The sequence below is a fragment of the Lycium ferocissimum genome, chromosome 6, assembly GCF_029784015.1.
Source record: "Lycium ferocissimum isolate CSIRO_LF1 chromosome 6, AGI_CSIRO_Lferr_CH_V1, whole genome shotgun sequence".
NCBI classification, from domain to species: domain Eukaryota; kingdom Viridiplantae; phylum Streptophyta; class Magnoliopsida; order Solanales; family Solanaceae; genus Lycium; species Lycium ferocissimum.
In genome coordinates, this window is record NC_081347.1 from 9317420 (window position 1) to 9333725 (window position 16306).

General features: G+C 33.3%; 2 protein-coding genes across 2 annotated transcripts; one reads left to right on the plus strand and one right to left on the minus strand.

The window, feature by feature from the left end:
- The first annotated feature begins 2630 nt into the window (after positions 1–2630).
- LOC132059250 (vacuolar protein sorting-associated protein 60.1-like) lies at positions 2631–6962 on the plus strand. The gene is made up of 7 exons (XM_059451808.1): positions 2631–2720; positions 4484–4635; positions 4826–4919; positions 5711–5782; positions 5893–6004; positions 6127–6281; positions 6718–6962. Exons 1-7 carry the CDS (start codon positions 2652–2654, stop codon positions 6769–6771), a joined length of 708 nt encoding a protein of 235 aa, XP_059307791.1. The 5' UTR covers positions 2631–2651; the 3' UTR covers positions 6772–6962.
- Positions 6963–8254: 1292 nt separating this feature from the next.
- Positions 8255–13292, minus strand: LOC132059251 (basic leucine zipper 34). The gene is made up of 5 exons (XM_059451810.1): positions 12995–13292; positions 11589–12228; positions 9934–10009; positions 9258–9384; positions 8255–8632 (listed from the first exon to the last, which is right to left on the minus strand). The coding sequence occupies exons 2-5, from the start codon at positions 12101–12103 to the stop codon at positions 8469–8471; spliced, it is 882 nt and encodes a 293-aa protein (XP_059307793.1). The 5' UTR covers positions 12104–12228; positions 12995–13292; the 3' UTR covers positions 8255–8468.
- Between the last annotated feature and the right edge of the window lie 3014 nt (positions 13293–16306).

Consider the following 16306-nt stretch of genomic DNA (forward strand, 5'->3'; position numbering starts at 1 on the left):
TCTAAGTGCCTTATCAACAACAATATTGAACCCAATTTTAGTACCAGAATCAGCTCACCCAAGCAAAAATTGGGTTACTATCTAACAATCTAGCAATTTCTGGGCAACATTTCTATTATATGTAAGTGTGGTGGGTGGCCGAACACAACTATTAAAAGTGGTACCATGTGCTCCATTAATAAGACCACTAATCTCATTCCTTAATCCAACCTTCAGCCTTTCATTCAATCTAATTCCCAGTTCCCACTTATTGTAAATTTCATTTTACCACGATTATCCAATTTTTGAATTTATCATCTAAAAATTAATTTTCTATTTTTAGTATAAAATTATTTAACTTTAATTTTATCACACAAAATTACTTCTAAATTTATCATATAAAAGTTATCCAACTATAAAATTTATTACACAAAAATCATTTTTTTATTTTTTAATATATAAAAGCCATCCAAATTTGACCAAGTTGAGTAAAAAGTCCAATTCACTTGAATTTTTATATTTTGTTCAAAAAATATGACATGACACTCCAAAATAAGTTAATTATATTTGGGATAATTTCAGAAACCTCGCTCAATGTTTCACTTTATATAACACTAATCTTTATTGAGGTTTACAATATCGCATTTACACACTTATTTTGATTCCATTTTGAGAATTTCATCTTATTATCATTAATGTAAAAAAAATATGATTTTATTATTTTATCTTTGCGAATATACTCATTTGTTTAGTGAATTTCATAAGCACTTTTTTAATTAGCAAAAGATTTATTCTTAGAGCATCAAAGAACTAAATGACAAATATAAAAACTACGAGTCTGATATGGTACATGATTTTAAATTGTTACAAAGAAATAAAAATAAGGAGGTAAACATAATTTCGTAAATCACAAAGGACACTAAAAATTGAATGACAAATATAAAATACGGAAAAGGCTCAAATATGTCATCGAACTATCGGAAATGGCTCATTTATGTCACTCATCAATAATTTGGCTCATTTATGCCATCGAACTACAGGAAATGACTCATTTATTTTATCGAACTATGAAATGGCTCATTTATGCTACTCATCAATAGTTTGACTCATTTATGTCATCGCTCGTTACCAAAATGACTCATCCATGCTATTTTTCATTAACGCCGATTTTATAATACAAGATATGACACGTGGCCTCCAATTAGAGATCTACGTCATTTAATTAAACCAGCCCAATTTTAAATACCAAATTAACAAAAAATCCAACCCATACACCCTGCCCACCCACAATTATAACCTAGTTGGAGGCCACGTGTCATATATGGTATTGTAAAATCAGGTTTAATGAAATATGGCATGGTTGAGTCATTTTGGTAACAGACGGTGACATAAATGAGTCAAACTATTGATGAGTGGCATAAATGAGCCATTTCCTATAGTTCGATGGCATAAATGAGCCAAACTATTAACGAGTGACATAAATGAGCCATTTCCGATAGTTCGATGGCATATTTGAGCCTTTTTCGTATAAAATATAAGAGTTTGAACACAACAACAACAACAAATTGTACAAAAAGCTGTCTGAGTTGTACACTAAATTTGGACTTATTTCAATTGTACTTGATTTTTTTTCCTTTTTTTTTTTCAGTTGTGGGTCCACTTCATTTAACAAATACTACTACTTGGTTTGCCACCCATTCTCTGTACACGTGTATTCTACTTTTACATTATCATATTTCTTTACTTTTACGCTTCATTCTATTACTCTATTATAGAAAGCACATGAAATTGTACTTTAAGCAGGGACTAACATGTGTACATTTCAGAAGTTTAACATTAATTCTACCCCTCTTGTGTGTTTAATTTTTAAGTCCCCGTGTCCGCAGTGTCTCAATTGTCCTTTCATTTGCTTCATTTGGCATATACTCCCTCTGTCTCAATTTAAGTGTCTAAGTTTGACTAGACGCGGAATTTAAGCAATAAAGATAGACTTTTGAATTTTGTGGTTCTAAATTAAAAATGTGTATAATATAATAAAATATCCTTTAAATCTTGTGATTATAAATTGATATGTAGAATATTTGAATTGTCAACTTACTAAATATAAAGAGAAGCGGACATAACCAAAATAAGACAAATTTTGATAACAATTGAGAAATCAAGGGGAAAAATAAGAGGAAAATAAAATAAAATATGAGACTACCAAGGAGAATCGCGATATCCTTTTCAAAATATACACTAACTAAAGCTAACTAAAGTGAAAGAATCAAATTAATCGTACAAGCTAACTAGCATAGTTTACTAGTAACTTCTATATCTCATAGTTAGTTTACTAAATTAAATATTTAACAATAAAATATATTTATTAAATAATAAATAATCCAGTCATTATTTACTCCCCTCATTCAGTCCCCTTATTAAAATTGGAAACTACGACTTCGTCCCTCATAAATATACTATTAGCTCTTGAACAAACATATCCCCAAAATTGTACTCACCACCAACGACTTTAACTGATTTTCTTCGAAACTTCGTCGTAGAAACTCCTCAGCAAGTCATAATCCAAATCCGCGGATTTAGATATTAATCTTCTCCTTATAAATCAGCAATTTTTCTCTAAATTGGAAACCCTAGAAAAACCCGACGAATTACGAGAAGAAGATTCTAGAAAGATGAGGAGAGTTTTCGGTGTTAAGAAACAAACAGAACCTCCTCCTTCCATTCAAGATGCCTCCGAACGGGTACGTGAATTGATTAAATGACCCTCTACAAAATATAACAGATAATTATACTCTTTCCGTCTCAATTTATGTGGCACAGTTTGACTTGACATAAATTTTTAGAAATATAGGACTTTTGAAATTTGTAGTCTAGAACAAACCTTAGACATTTGTGTGGCTAGAACCATTTCATTAAAGGTAAAAAGGGAAATTTTAAAGTTAAGTTGTTTTTACTTATAGAAATGTGAGATTTTGTTTTTGGGACAGACTAAAAAGGAAAGAGTGTCAGATAAATTGGGACGGATGGAGCAGTTTGATTGTGTAATGCAGTTATACAGCTGTTTTATTGAGAAGAAATGATAACGTATTGTGTAAGTTTTGAATTTTGAGATATGGAGATTGCCGATCATATACGTAATACATATAGAAAAACTTGCCCAGGCATATGCACCAAGTATAATTAATTTAAAAACAATTTGGTAAGTTTGATTTCAATTTTTGTTATAAGTTCGCTTTGCTTGATTATGAATCACTGGTGTGAACTCTATAGTGCTTTAACTTTTATGAACTGTTGGTTTTGATATCCATTGTGGAATGTGGATGATGCTACAATATGTGAGAGAAAAGTTCTTATACTTTCGTGTAACGTTATGTGCAAAACAAAATCTAATTAACCATGATTAAGTGATAGTAGTTTGAACAAAACAGAATAACATGTGGCAAGTACTTAATGTGTTGGTGCATACAGCAGCATGCACAACAGCACAAGTAGGTGTATTCAATTGAATTGGCTTGCTAGTGCTTCATATGTTGGGGCAGTTTTTCGTTTAGCTGTTTCAAACGTGATATTTTATTGTGTTTGCTTCTTCCTTTTTTTTTTTTTGGTTGGTTGAGACAAGACTGAGTATTTCTCCAAGGTATAAGTATACATTTACTGAGATATACAAATTCCATAGACCTGTCAATAGGTGCAAAAGAAGGTCACTCACATTCATAGGATCTAATAATGTGGAACAGTCAGAATGTTGTGCTTTTCGTGGCAAGTAATGGTTAACTATTTGGTTTTGAATAAAGCATTGTGGTTGTTTCTTTTTCAACTTGTATGGCAGTGCATTTTCTGAGCTTAAAACGCGTGAGGTTTTGTACCAGTGTCATTTCTGAACTAGTTATGCTGCCGAACTTCGGTGGTTTCATGCAAATATGATTGTCTTCTGTTTTCGGTTGAGATTAGACTGAAATAGTTTGTCCATTTTTTTTTTGAAACGAGTGCATCGAATCCAGTGTTCATTTGATGGGATGAGTGATTTCACATGTATGGACCAATAAGAATCTTTCTATGAGCTGGCCACCTTCTCCCTTCTATACTCGCTAATTCTTTGAATGCATTTACCCCCTATGAATCTGATGCACACAAGTCCTTCTGTCTGTTGGAAGGTTCATACATAATACATAATGAAAGGAATACTTATAATGTATCCATTGCCAGATAATACCATCTTTTCTGGCGAAAAGCAATTGTGTTCTTGCTAATTCTATGCACAAGATATCTGATTTTAGTATCGTTCTTATCTGTCCAGATCAGTAAAAGAGGTGATGTCTGTTGGAAGGTCTATGCATAATACATATAAAAAATAAAAATAAAAATAAAAAAATTACATAACGAAAGGAGTACCTATAGTATATCCAATACCTGATAAAACCATCTTTACTGGTAATTACAATTATTCTCTTGCTAATTATTTGCACTAGATATCTGATTTTTGCATTGGTTCGTATTTGTTCAGATCAATAAAAGAGGTGACACCGTGGAGGAGAAAATCAAGAAGCTTGATGCTGAACTTGCAAGATATAAGGAACAGCTCAAGAAGACCCGGCCTGGTCCAGCTCAGGAAGCTGTAAAAGCTCGAGCAATGAGGGTTTTGAAGCAAAAAAGAATGTGCGTCTATCCTTTTTTAAGAGTACAGCGATGTTTAGAGTGTGGCTGGTTGAGGCACTGTTTAGGCATAGTTTTCTGCAATTTGGGGGGGGGGGGGGGGGGGGTGTTCTTGCTTGTTTGACAAGCTCATAGTTTATATGTTGATCTATTTTTTACAATGCATAATCTATTCTGTTCGGATATCCAACAGGTATGAAGGCCAACGTGATATGCTCTATAATCAGACGTACAACCTAGATCAAGTTTCATTTGCTGCTGAGGGAATTAAAGATGCTCAGCAAACAGTATGTTAAATGGAGTTCATGCTTTTTTCGTTTACTATTACTTTTTTCAGATACCTAGTTTTCTCCTCCTCCATTTATGAATCGCCTAATCCAAAAAAACTGTTATATGCATTATGCCTGTAGGCAACTGGTCCATTCCATTGTTGGTTCTGATATTCCAAGTATCTGAAAGCGTCATTGAGCCTTTTTGTGTTTGAAGTTCATAATACTTAATGGATGTTAGCCTGCAAAGCTTAGCATTCTTTTCAAAAAAAAAAAATATATATATATATACAAGGAAGCATCATTTTCTTTACCAATCCATTTTAGTTAAGTTGAAAATGTTTTAACTTGAGTTTGACAAAAGAGAATTTTGGGGCGTCACTCACAAGTCTGATTCACTAATATGTTTATCAAGTCAATGGTATTTGTGGAAATGAAGGGCTGCTATTTTGGACTATTTAACTCAGGGTCATACTTCATAATCAATCATTATTAGGTATTTCGAGTCATTTGGGCTATATCAATTCATCGTAAAGTGTATCTTCTTCTTGATAGCGCCCCACAGGGCACAGTCAAGGCTTGTCAGACAAAGCTAATTCTGTAACTTAGTTGGAACCTGCTGCCTACCTCCCTAGAGGTAGGGAGGACAAACCGTTTATCAGGAGAACAGATTTCTTTATATGTCCTAGAGTTAATGTACTCCCCTTCGATCCCATGTTGGATAGTTATTGTTTGAAGGCACAATTGAACCATTGGATTAATTTATATACAGTTGAATTTTCCACTACTAAATTGTTATGTTCCTCCAGATGTCAGCTTTGAAGGGGGCAAACAAAGAATTGAAAGGAATGATGAAGACAGTGAAGATTCAAGATATAGATGTATGTCTCTTCATTGTGGTTATCTGTTTTAGTAACCTTGTGCATCTATCCTCATTCCTGTCTGAATTTGTCACGGTTGCTAATTGTGATATTATTATGTCAAAATTTAGAACCTGCAAGATGAAATGATGGACTTGATGGATGTGAGCCATGAAATTCAAGAATCTCTTGGTAGAAGTTACAGCGTACCAGATGACATTGATGAAGACGAACTCCTGGGTGGTAAGCTTAAGTAGCAATATATTTATATACATAGAAGTAAAAAACATGTCAGATGAGCATTTATTTTGGATAAGGTAAAAGTATATGTCAGACGAGCATTTAATTTATTACTTCTAATGCAGAGCTTGATGCTCTGGAAGCTGACATGGAGATTGAAGGCGAAGGAGTTCCTTCATATCTTCAACCTGACAAGGAGCCCGATTTGGATGCAGAATTTAACCTACCATCAGCACCAACAGGGCATGCACCAATGCCGGCTGGCAGAGCTAATCTGCAGGTAAAGTCAAATGACATAGTACCCATACTTGTATATAGATAATCTGTTGTAACTAGTATGCTAGAAACTATGGATTTGTTCGAGTCTCTTGTTATGTAGGACCTTTCTTGGTACTCTTATATATAAATCACGTTGCTTATTTAAAAAAAAAAAAAAATCAGTTGTATGCATGTATACATTTATGTGCATGTTGGAGCCTGCATCTTTTCATGTGAAGATGAAGTTAGATTTATCTACTTGGAAAAGCATGTCAACTTCGCAGTCTCAGAAGGATGATTGTTATGCCTCATCTCCAGCTCTGTCCATTTTGTTTCTCAATTTTCTGTTTAGTTTTGGTTTGTTTCTTGTTCCTTGTGAATTGGGGATTCACTGCACCTAATGTTCTCTGTATAAAGTTAAATGCTGACCTTTTTTTTCATGTGCTTGTGATGCACAGGCTGATGATGAACTAGGGTTACCTGCTGTTCCTCACGCATCAATTCGCGGTTAAGGATTAGTGGGATATTGTTGATAACTTCTTTGGGAATTAGTCTTTGCTTAATGGGGAAATCCTGGTGTAAACATTAGTGTGCAGAATATATCTTCATTGCTGTTTCAAAATGACTGTTGATTCATTGTGTAATAATGGAAATAATGCTTGATTGTATTATGCACATTCAGTATCTTCATCAACAAAGAAAAGCGATCACATGCTAATATTTAGGACTTCGGAATTGCTGCAAAGATCATCAATATTGGTCCCGGTGCCTTGTTTGGCTATCTTAGGACGATATTTAACATATTTAATGAAACCTTGTAAATCGGATGAGATCTTGTACATATAAAACTTGCTAACAGTATAAATTTGTTTCTCAATGGGAATTACCAATTCCTGCAAACTTGAAAGGTTCCAATATGGTTAAATTTTGAGATAACGCACGAGTTGTTTCAGCAGTACATCTAAGTGGGTCATACTTCTTTTTTAAAGTAAATAGCTTAAAACCCTCCTAACTATCTATTTTGCGAGTATCATACATGAAATGTTGGTTGTTCCGGTTACTCCCCTGGCCTATAACTTCCTTTAGATTAAAAACTTTCCAGTTGAATATGTGGAAAAATGTTTGGGATAACTTACTGAGAAGCACGTGGGAGGCGAAAAAAGTCTTAAAAATGAGTTCACCTGACACAATGAATTCATGGTAGTTTTTTTTCTTTTGGGATGGGCATCTGCGAGCACCTAATAGTTTAAGCTCGAAAAATAGTGATAATTTTGGGGGAGGGGGGCGGGTAAACATATTCACTCAAATTTTTTTCTGTGCACTGTCACTTAGAACTCTTTGGAGGAGCTTTTGGAGTGTCATGTTTATGTAGCATGTCATATTTTGCCGGTTAATATATGAGTTCATACTAGAGAGTTGGGGGGGGGGGGTGTACACCTAATAGTTTAGGTATGAAACTCGCAAAACAGTGCAATCATTAAAATTTAAGCCATTTACTTTCTTTTTTATTCCACCTGGTGTTTGGTACCTGCTTGGGACAATGACTAATCCATATTCGTGCAAATTGGGACCGTTCCCTACCGACTTGTACCAAAGGCGACTATTCTAAGGGCTCAACCACAAACACTGATGAAGAAGGGAGGGGTACTTACTATCCCACCACAGCCGATGGTTTAGTAGGTCGCACTTTTATTTGTCTCTCCTTGGGGAGAACAGATTTGATCCACGAGCCTACCATGGAAGTACCAAGTTTCTTCTACCTAAATTAACTCCCTTGTGTTTGTACATAGTCAATGTGGTAATTGCTTAGCCAAGATTGCATTCAATGGAAAAATCACGACATAGATTCTTTTTTGGGGATGGGAGTGGGGGGTTGCTGACAATTCTGACATATTCATAATTTGCACATTAAAATAAGGATGGGCTACTGACAATTTAAGATCCACATAACGTTCTTTTTTCTTTTAAGATAGGGATGTGGAGGACATGGATGGATTAAAAATCAGCCTGCCAAGTTTTTTAACATGCATGTTAATATCGTCAAGTCATCAAAATGTTAAGATAGCATATCGACCGTTATTATCTAAATCCTAAAAGCTAATACTACATTCTAAATAGGATTTACAGGCTGAGTCGGACGGAGTTTCACCAACGTCATTCTGCAGGATATTGTCATGAAGAAAAGGTGTCCAACGAGATCGATTTCCTTTTAGTTGAGATCCAGCTTTCCAAAGTCCAGCATCTGCCAAGCCGCGTCTGAACCAGTCATCTCAGCAGCAGCACTCAGCCTGAAGTTTGTGTTCAGCTTACCATTGCGAGAACGTGCTAAATATTTCAATCTTTCCAATTCTTTCCTCAATGACCTGTACTGGGCTGCAATAGAGTTTCAGAACAAATATAAAGTCAGCTTATTCAAATAGCCGTTTGCTTCACCAGTCTGTTTAAACTACTATGTCATCGAGGATGTCTGCAATCAACCCTCATTTTATTTTTTGGAGGAGGGTGGTGTTGTGGAGGGACGAACCAAGAAAAAGTTCGAATGCACAAATGATATAAAAGAAAAAGGAATATGACCGGTAGATCAATCTAAGAAGCTATAGATTGACTAATACAATTAAACTAGCTCAGAATTGCAATGGACTACAAATAGAAATTTTGAATCACGGCAGCTATAACATATTCCTCCATAGTCTTGGATATGATTTTTTGCTTCCAATGTCAGAATGGGCAGATAAAGAAAAGTTGGAACTTTTGAAAATATGAATGTTACTACTACGCGAACAGTTGAGGCAAATAAGAAAGAAAATAAGATGAATGCGAAGCAGTTACTTGGTTGATCTTCACAATAACGGGGGTGACTAACTCCCATAGTTATGTTGTCCCCCAAAAGGAGGAAAAAAGGAAAGAAAAAGGAAAAACACCAGCAGTTAAGTAGCTACTTGAACTCTCTATCGAATAAAGCATTATGGATTGATTGATCTAAAGGTCTACAACTCACCATCAACAATGACTTTTTCTTGCTGAAGTCTAAGCATCTGTTGCTTTAGCTCTCTATTTTCTATAGATAAAGTAACACGTTGCTGAAGCAGAGAAGCCACTTTGGCAGCTAAATCTGACTCTATAGCCTGTATTGAAAAACGAACAAGGTTGAGCACATATTACTTTATCTGCAACACCAAATACTGTGTCACTTGCAAAAGTAGGACTGCTCGGTTAGAAACTATTTTGTATGACATTCAGGATACTAAAGATTATTGTGATTTGAACAGTCTCTAACCTACACAGAAATGTTTTCAGCTAAGATTTAAAACAACATCAATTATTATGAAACTATTTGATATAGCATTCAGGTCACCAAGGATGGTTCAGTTTTGAACAGTATGGCATTAACTTTAGGATTTAAAAACTGTCGCAGACACAGAGAATCACAGCACAAGCATTTATTTTTCAACATGGTCTTGGCTCAAGTCAATCCGAATGTGATTAATCAACAATTGACTTGTCGCGATGGAAACTTCACTTTTATAACAAAAGTAGAAAACTGGAACATTTGCCTCTGCAGTTCTTTAATCTATGCTGTTATATATGAGGCTCAAACTTTATCTGCAACATGAATTATTCTGTAAAAGAATCCTTTGGGAAAAGTCAAATTGTAGTAAGTTAGTAGCAAGTACCTCATATGTATTGACAGTTCTCTCTAGTTCAGCGATATATTGGAGTTTACGGACTCTTGACCGCTGTCCAGGATGCCTGTGTACAAATTCCATAATAGTTGTCAAATGTTATACTCTTCTCCAGAAAATAATCATCTCAGAATGACATAAATTCTCCTGATACGTGACAGACTTTAAAATAATATCGAACAAGAGCTCACTCCATGCATGTTTGCAATTTTATTAGTACAAGAGATTTTAGTAATTAATATTAAATAAAAATTGGGAATAATTTAAAAAGAAAAATATCTGCGACAACTCCTAAGAAAAGTTTGACAGGAAATAATACAGAATAATCGATAGAATAAAGATAATAGAACATCATAGCAATATCATCTGTTATCAGTGTTATCAAAAGCGAAAAGCGCAAAAAAGCTCTAAGGTCAGCTGGGGCTTTAAGCGCAAAGCGCAAATAAAGCGTGGGCTTTAATGAAAAAAAAAAGCGCAATGGTACAAAATACAAATATATATATGTTTAGTCCAAGATTGATAATAATAAGCATGAATAACAAATATATGGACAAAGAAATTGTAAAAATAATACGATAAAGTGAAATATCAATCATCTAGTGTCACCTCTTCAAGAGAGGCTCATTGGCAAGGAAAAGTATGTCTTAGAGCCTTGACATGACACTGAAGCGCACATAAAGCGAGGCGAAGCGCTCAACATGTTTTGAGCCTCGCTTCAGGGCTTAAGCGCGCCTTTGATAACACTGTCTGTTATCTTTTGAAATATAATCTTATCTGTTATCTACAAGTATGTTAGGATACAGTTGGTCATGAACTTTGTAAGATACTGTTTTTCAAAAATCCAGGCACACCCCAGAAAATTAAAGTGTTAACCCTATCTTTAGTAGCAGTAGTAATTAGGAACATGTGCAATTTTGGGCTTAAAGAATGATAAGTGACAGGGCAGTTCTCAATGGGTTTGTAGCATAGATGATTTAACTACTAACAGTTAAACTTTGCAAGTGAGATTCACTGACTTGGATCAACCAATGAACAAGAATTGAGCAAAGAGAGATTAGTTGCACGTTCAAAGGGATTGAGAGAGACTGATGCAAAACGTTTTGGCACATTTCCATTCCACCGAGAAGAGTTTGCCAAGACCGTTTTTGAAATATTGAACACGTTCGTTTCAGCACCTAACACCTCCAGATAAGATTTGGTGTAGAAGAACTAACAGGCACAGCAATTTCCAATAATGCAAGAGATTTAACTAAACGGGTTAGAAGCATTTCAACCGTTTGAGAAGTAAAGTGGAAAGTTTTCATATGATATAGAACCAATATGGCATCACTTTTTAAGAGGATGGAAACATCCAGGAACCACTTGTCTCACAAAGCTAACATTTTCAAATTGAGATTTTATACCTAATTCTCATGCAACTCGAAGGCAACATCCTTTATAAAACAGAAAAAGGAAGCTCTTCTGAGTTTTCGGAATTTCTCTTTCCATTTGCTGATTTTGGAAGTTGGATGAGCCCTTTAAGTGCATAATTACCCACTGATTTTGGAATATGGACACAATTAACAAGTGAAAAGCATATGTAGATAATCAATCACCAACTAATGATGAATAATCTTGGAAATAAGCATAAGAGTCTAGAATATAACCGTTTCATCAACTTTGCCTCAGCGCCAACATCATCAGCTCCACCAGAAGCATTGCCTACCGACTCCGATCGTGCAGCTCCAGACACAGAAACACACCTATCTAAATATTGTAAAGGGTTTGGAGAAACATATTCTGATAATGCTGAAACTATAGCATTCTCTTCAAATGTTATATTGCTCTTTCCACGGGGCGAATTAGGACCATAGATACAATTAGTCTTTGAACTACTATCCGATTCACAAGATGCATTTGATTCAGTTTCATCAAACTTATCAAAGCCTTCCAATGAAACAAGAGTCAAAGAATCACTAGCTGATCTCCTATGCATTATGCCACTGGAATTCAAGTCCGGTTCGTTCAACAGCTCATCAAGCCAATCAGGCTGCTCCTCTACGATAAAGCTTTGCGAAATAGATTTATGATGTCGAGGAGGCAACGGGTTATGTTGAACCGGGCAAGTTAATGGTTTCTTCTGAAACGGGCAGCGAGGCGGAAGATGAGCTTGCCTTGACATGGTGAACTTAAATACTAGGTGACCCTATCAAAGCTTTTATGATTTTCTTTTTAACTCCTTCACAACAGAATCTAACACACCAAGTCTTTCTCCCATGTTTCTGCCACCATCTTATTACCTAATTTCTACAAAAAGTTTTATAGAGCATGAAAATTAGAAAAATTACATTTTTGTAAGAAAAAAGGTAGTACTATTAAAATATAAATCAAAAATTCCATGAATGTATAAAATCAAGCAAAAGTATAAAATTTTACAGTTGGTATTCATGTCTTGGAAAGAAAATCAATAGATGGAAATACATAAATAGCTTATGACATTTGAGAATCTGAATTTGTTCCCATGTTTTTTTCATAATACAGAATTATTGCTAAAAAGGATTATTAAGTTCATTGGAAAAATCATACTAAAACAATGAGCCTATTTTATTTCCAAAATTAAAACACAAGCCAAAGGGAGCAAAAAATGATGATGTAAAAAAGAATAGAGATATAAGTTCACTTTCAAAACATCCATTAAACACCTTGATGAAATAGCAAACCAAGAAACTAAAAAGTACCCAAAATGCAGAAAAGGATGAATTATGCAAGTAACATGAAAATAGAGAAGAAAAAAAAGGAAGCAAGAAAAGGCAAACTACACAATCTAACTTCTCCATTGATTAAACACAATGACATGATAATTGGGTTTTCAAACTTAACAACAAACACTAAACCCTCAAGATTCTACTTCACTTTGACTCAAATTCTTGAACAACAAAAATAACACATTGCCAAAGGAATAAAGAAGTGCACATAAAATTTTTACAACTTGACAAAACTAAAAACCCCACAAAAAAATGTAGCAAAAAAAACAAATTGTATCTTGAATTCTTGAGATATATTCTAGGCATACCTTACTTCTTTCTTGGTGGTTTTTTTTTTTTTTTTTCTCTCGAAGAGAGTGAGAAAAAAGAAAAAGAGAAGAGCTTTGAGTGTTTATGCAAATGCAAATGGCAATGTTAATAAGTAGTACTAGTAGCAAGTTGATGACTTTTTAGTGGATTGAATAACATATAGTCCACAGCCCCATTAATACTCAAATTCCCATTTTATCAAATGAACAAAATGTTAATGAGAGATTGTTATGTAGTAGTACTACTACTACTATTTGGTAGCAGTGTAGCTTTGAGTTGTTCACAGCTCATCTTCACTTTTTCTATGTTGCGTATAAATTTTTCACTTTGCCATTTTTTTTTTTTTTTTCTTTTCCTATCTTCTCTCCCAAATAAACTGCATTTTCTCAGGGCCCTAGCTAATTAATATTCCCTCCGTCCCAATTTAAATTTAAGTATTTTCTCTCTATATTAATATTCTTTTTTAAGTATTTTACTTCCCTTTTTAGTCTGTTTCAGAAAGAGTATCTCTCTCTATATTTAGTAAGTTGACAATTCAAACATCTTATATGTATGTTTCATAACCACAAGATTTAAAGGACATTTTAGTTCATTATACATATACTTAATTTAGGACCACAAGATTCAAAAGTATCTCTTATTTCTTAAAACTAGAACTTATTCAAACTAAGACATTTAACTTGGGAACAGAGGGAGTAGTAGCTTGTAGGGGTGGGCATGATACGGTATGGTAAGGTGTTGAAAAGTTCGGTACGGTAATTTCGATTTTCGATTTTTAAAAATATTATACCATTACCATACCAAATTAATTCGGTATGATTCGGTATTTTTAAGTTCGGTTTTGGTATTTTTCGGTACGGTAATCGGTAACCATAGTTTATTCGACTTCGACCTATATATACTTATATAATAGATAATTATGACTTCGGCTATTCAAGAAACGTCTCAATTATATTGTACCAACACCTTACACAGGTAAATATACTCAAAAGAAGCACAATTAATCCCCTTCATAAATCAATTACACAAAAGGGCATTTCAATTAACATAGATTAATCAAAATTCCAACGTTTAAACAATTAATTTTGTACTAATACTTGCTTATATATTTGTTAGTATTAAAATACTAATATATATGACTTGTATATGTAACAATATACTTTGGTATAGTATTCGGTATTTCGGTATATTATTTATAAATACCGAATACCGAACTTTTTAAAAATGCATACCAAATACCATAATATCAAAACCACGGTATAAAAAAATCGGTTTCGTTATGGTAATCGGTATATACCATACCATGCCACCCCTCGTACTAGCTTGTTTGTCTAAGTTTTTAAGAAGTTAAAAATATTTATTTTTTCAACAAAAATACTTATTTTAGAGATTTGATGTGTTTGGCCTAACTTTAGGAACAAAATAAGTGTTATTGAACCGTAGTAAAAGCTAACAACAACAACAACAATAACATATTCAGTGTAACCCACAAGTGAAGTCTGGAGAGAATAGAGTGTATGCAGACCTTACCCCTACCTTATGGATATAGAAAAGTTGTTTCCGGGATACCCTCGGCTCAAATGCAGCAAGTCAAAACAGTTATGAAAAAGAAGCACTTTTAGAAAATTGACGAAAGATAAATTACTAGTCTAATATTGATGAAAGCGCTTTTGAAATTGATTAGCCAAATACAAACAGTTATTCTCAAAAAATATATATTTTTTTTTTTTTGAAAAGAACTTTTGATAAAAATCACTTTTAAAAATAAGTAGATTTTAAAATTTTGGCCAAACATGCTATAAAAGTACTATATATCTGATAAATATCAACTATCAAGTCTTGAAAAATAAATTTCGAAGTGTCAATACTAATTTTATAAATAAACATTTTGAAGTGTTAGATTTTATTTGTATAGAAAGGTTGAAACTTGTAATAATAAGTTAGCATGTCCGGTAAGACGTCTTAATCTTTACTTTTCTGTTAAAATGACCATATGTCTTTATTGCTATTTATCAAAAATATAAATTTAAAAACATTTTCATTGAAAATATGATAAAAGATGAAAATGGGAGAATTAGGAATTTTATGTTAGGAAGTGTACTTTAAAGATTATAATTTATAAAAATATTAGAAATAATACAATAAAAAATTTGGTCAAATCAAAAGTAATTATAGCTAAACAGCTATAAATATTGTATTTGCAAAGCATAGACCAATTATGGAAGCTTTTGAGAGCATCAAGATCAATCATCTTTCGTTGTTTCTACTTTTGCAGAAAATAGTACTATTGCCCAATACAATGAAATTATGAAGTAGTTAGTCATATGTAGGTCTTATGCTCTAACAAGGTATAAATTAATACTTAAATAATAAGATCATTTAAAAATTATTTGTTCGTAAATGTTTACACCAAGTACGTGTTGATAAGTGATAACTTGAAAAAATTGATATAAAATAAGTTAGATGAATTCTCTGAATCACATTATATAAAATGATAGCAGAAAAGTGATTCATGAACTTTCTCCTCAATTATTGCCTCATTGTAAGAATTAGGGAATATATTCTCCATGACAAAGGGAATTTAAAGGACGGAAAAGAAGACACCTAATAATTCTAATAAGATAAAAACAATTCTAAGATCATTATCATCAGTATCACTGTATTACATAATCATAATCATGAATGAATCTAACTGTAGACACTTGACCACTTCTATGATCATTATTTTCAAACATAATTTTATGAGTTCCGTCAAATTTAGCATTTTGATACAGAGCTCAAATATCTAAGTTAAGAATCAGTAAATTTTCAATAAAATAAAATTTTAATTATATAATTTAAACAATATGTTGAGTTCACTATTAAGAACATAAATATTGAACTCATCAAAATTAAATGTTGAATCTGGCGATGGTGAAGCTGAAGATCTTCTCTTCCATGTGATTCATGCCTCAAAAAGAGTCTTTTATTTTTGCAATGATAGCTAAACATTGTCTATTATGTATTATTATGTTTGAAGAAGGAACCAAAGACATATAAAATATCAGGGAAGATTCTTAAAATTATGCTTAGATATTTTTTTCTCTAAAGAGATTATTGACCTTTAGCGTAAAACATATGCATTTAGTGGTGCGAGAGACTTGAGATGATGAAAGGGACCACAACTCCGATAATATTTTTTTAAAGCCTGCATGTCCACTAATCGTCCAAAGTGCAGTAATTTTTGGTTTAGTCAACCAAGTTGATTTTAATTAGTACTAGTACTAGTAATAAAGTATTTGTTACGTCAATCATATTTTCATTTGTTGTTT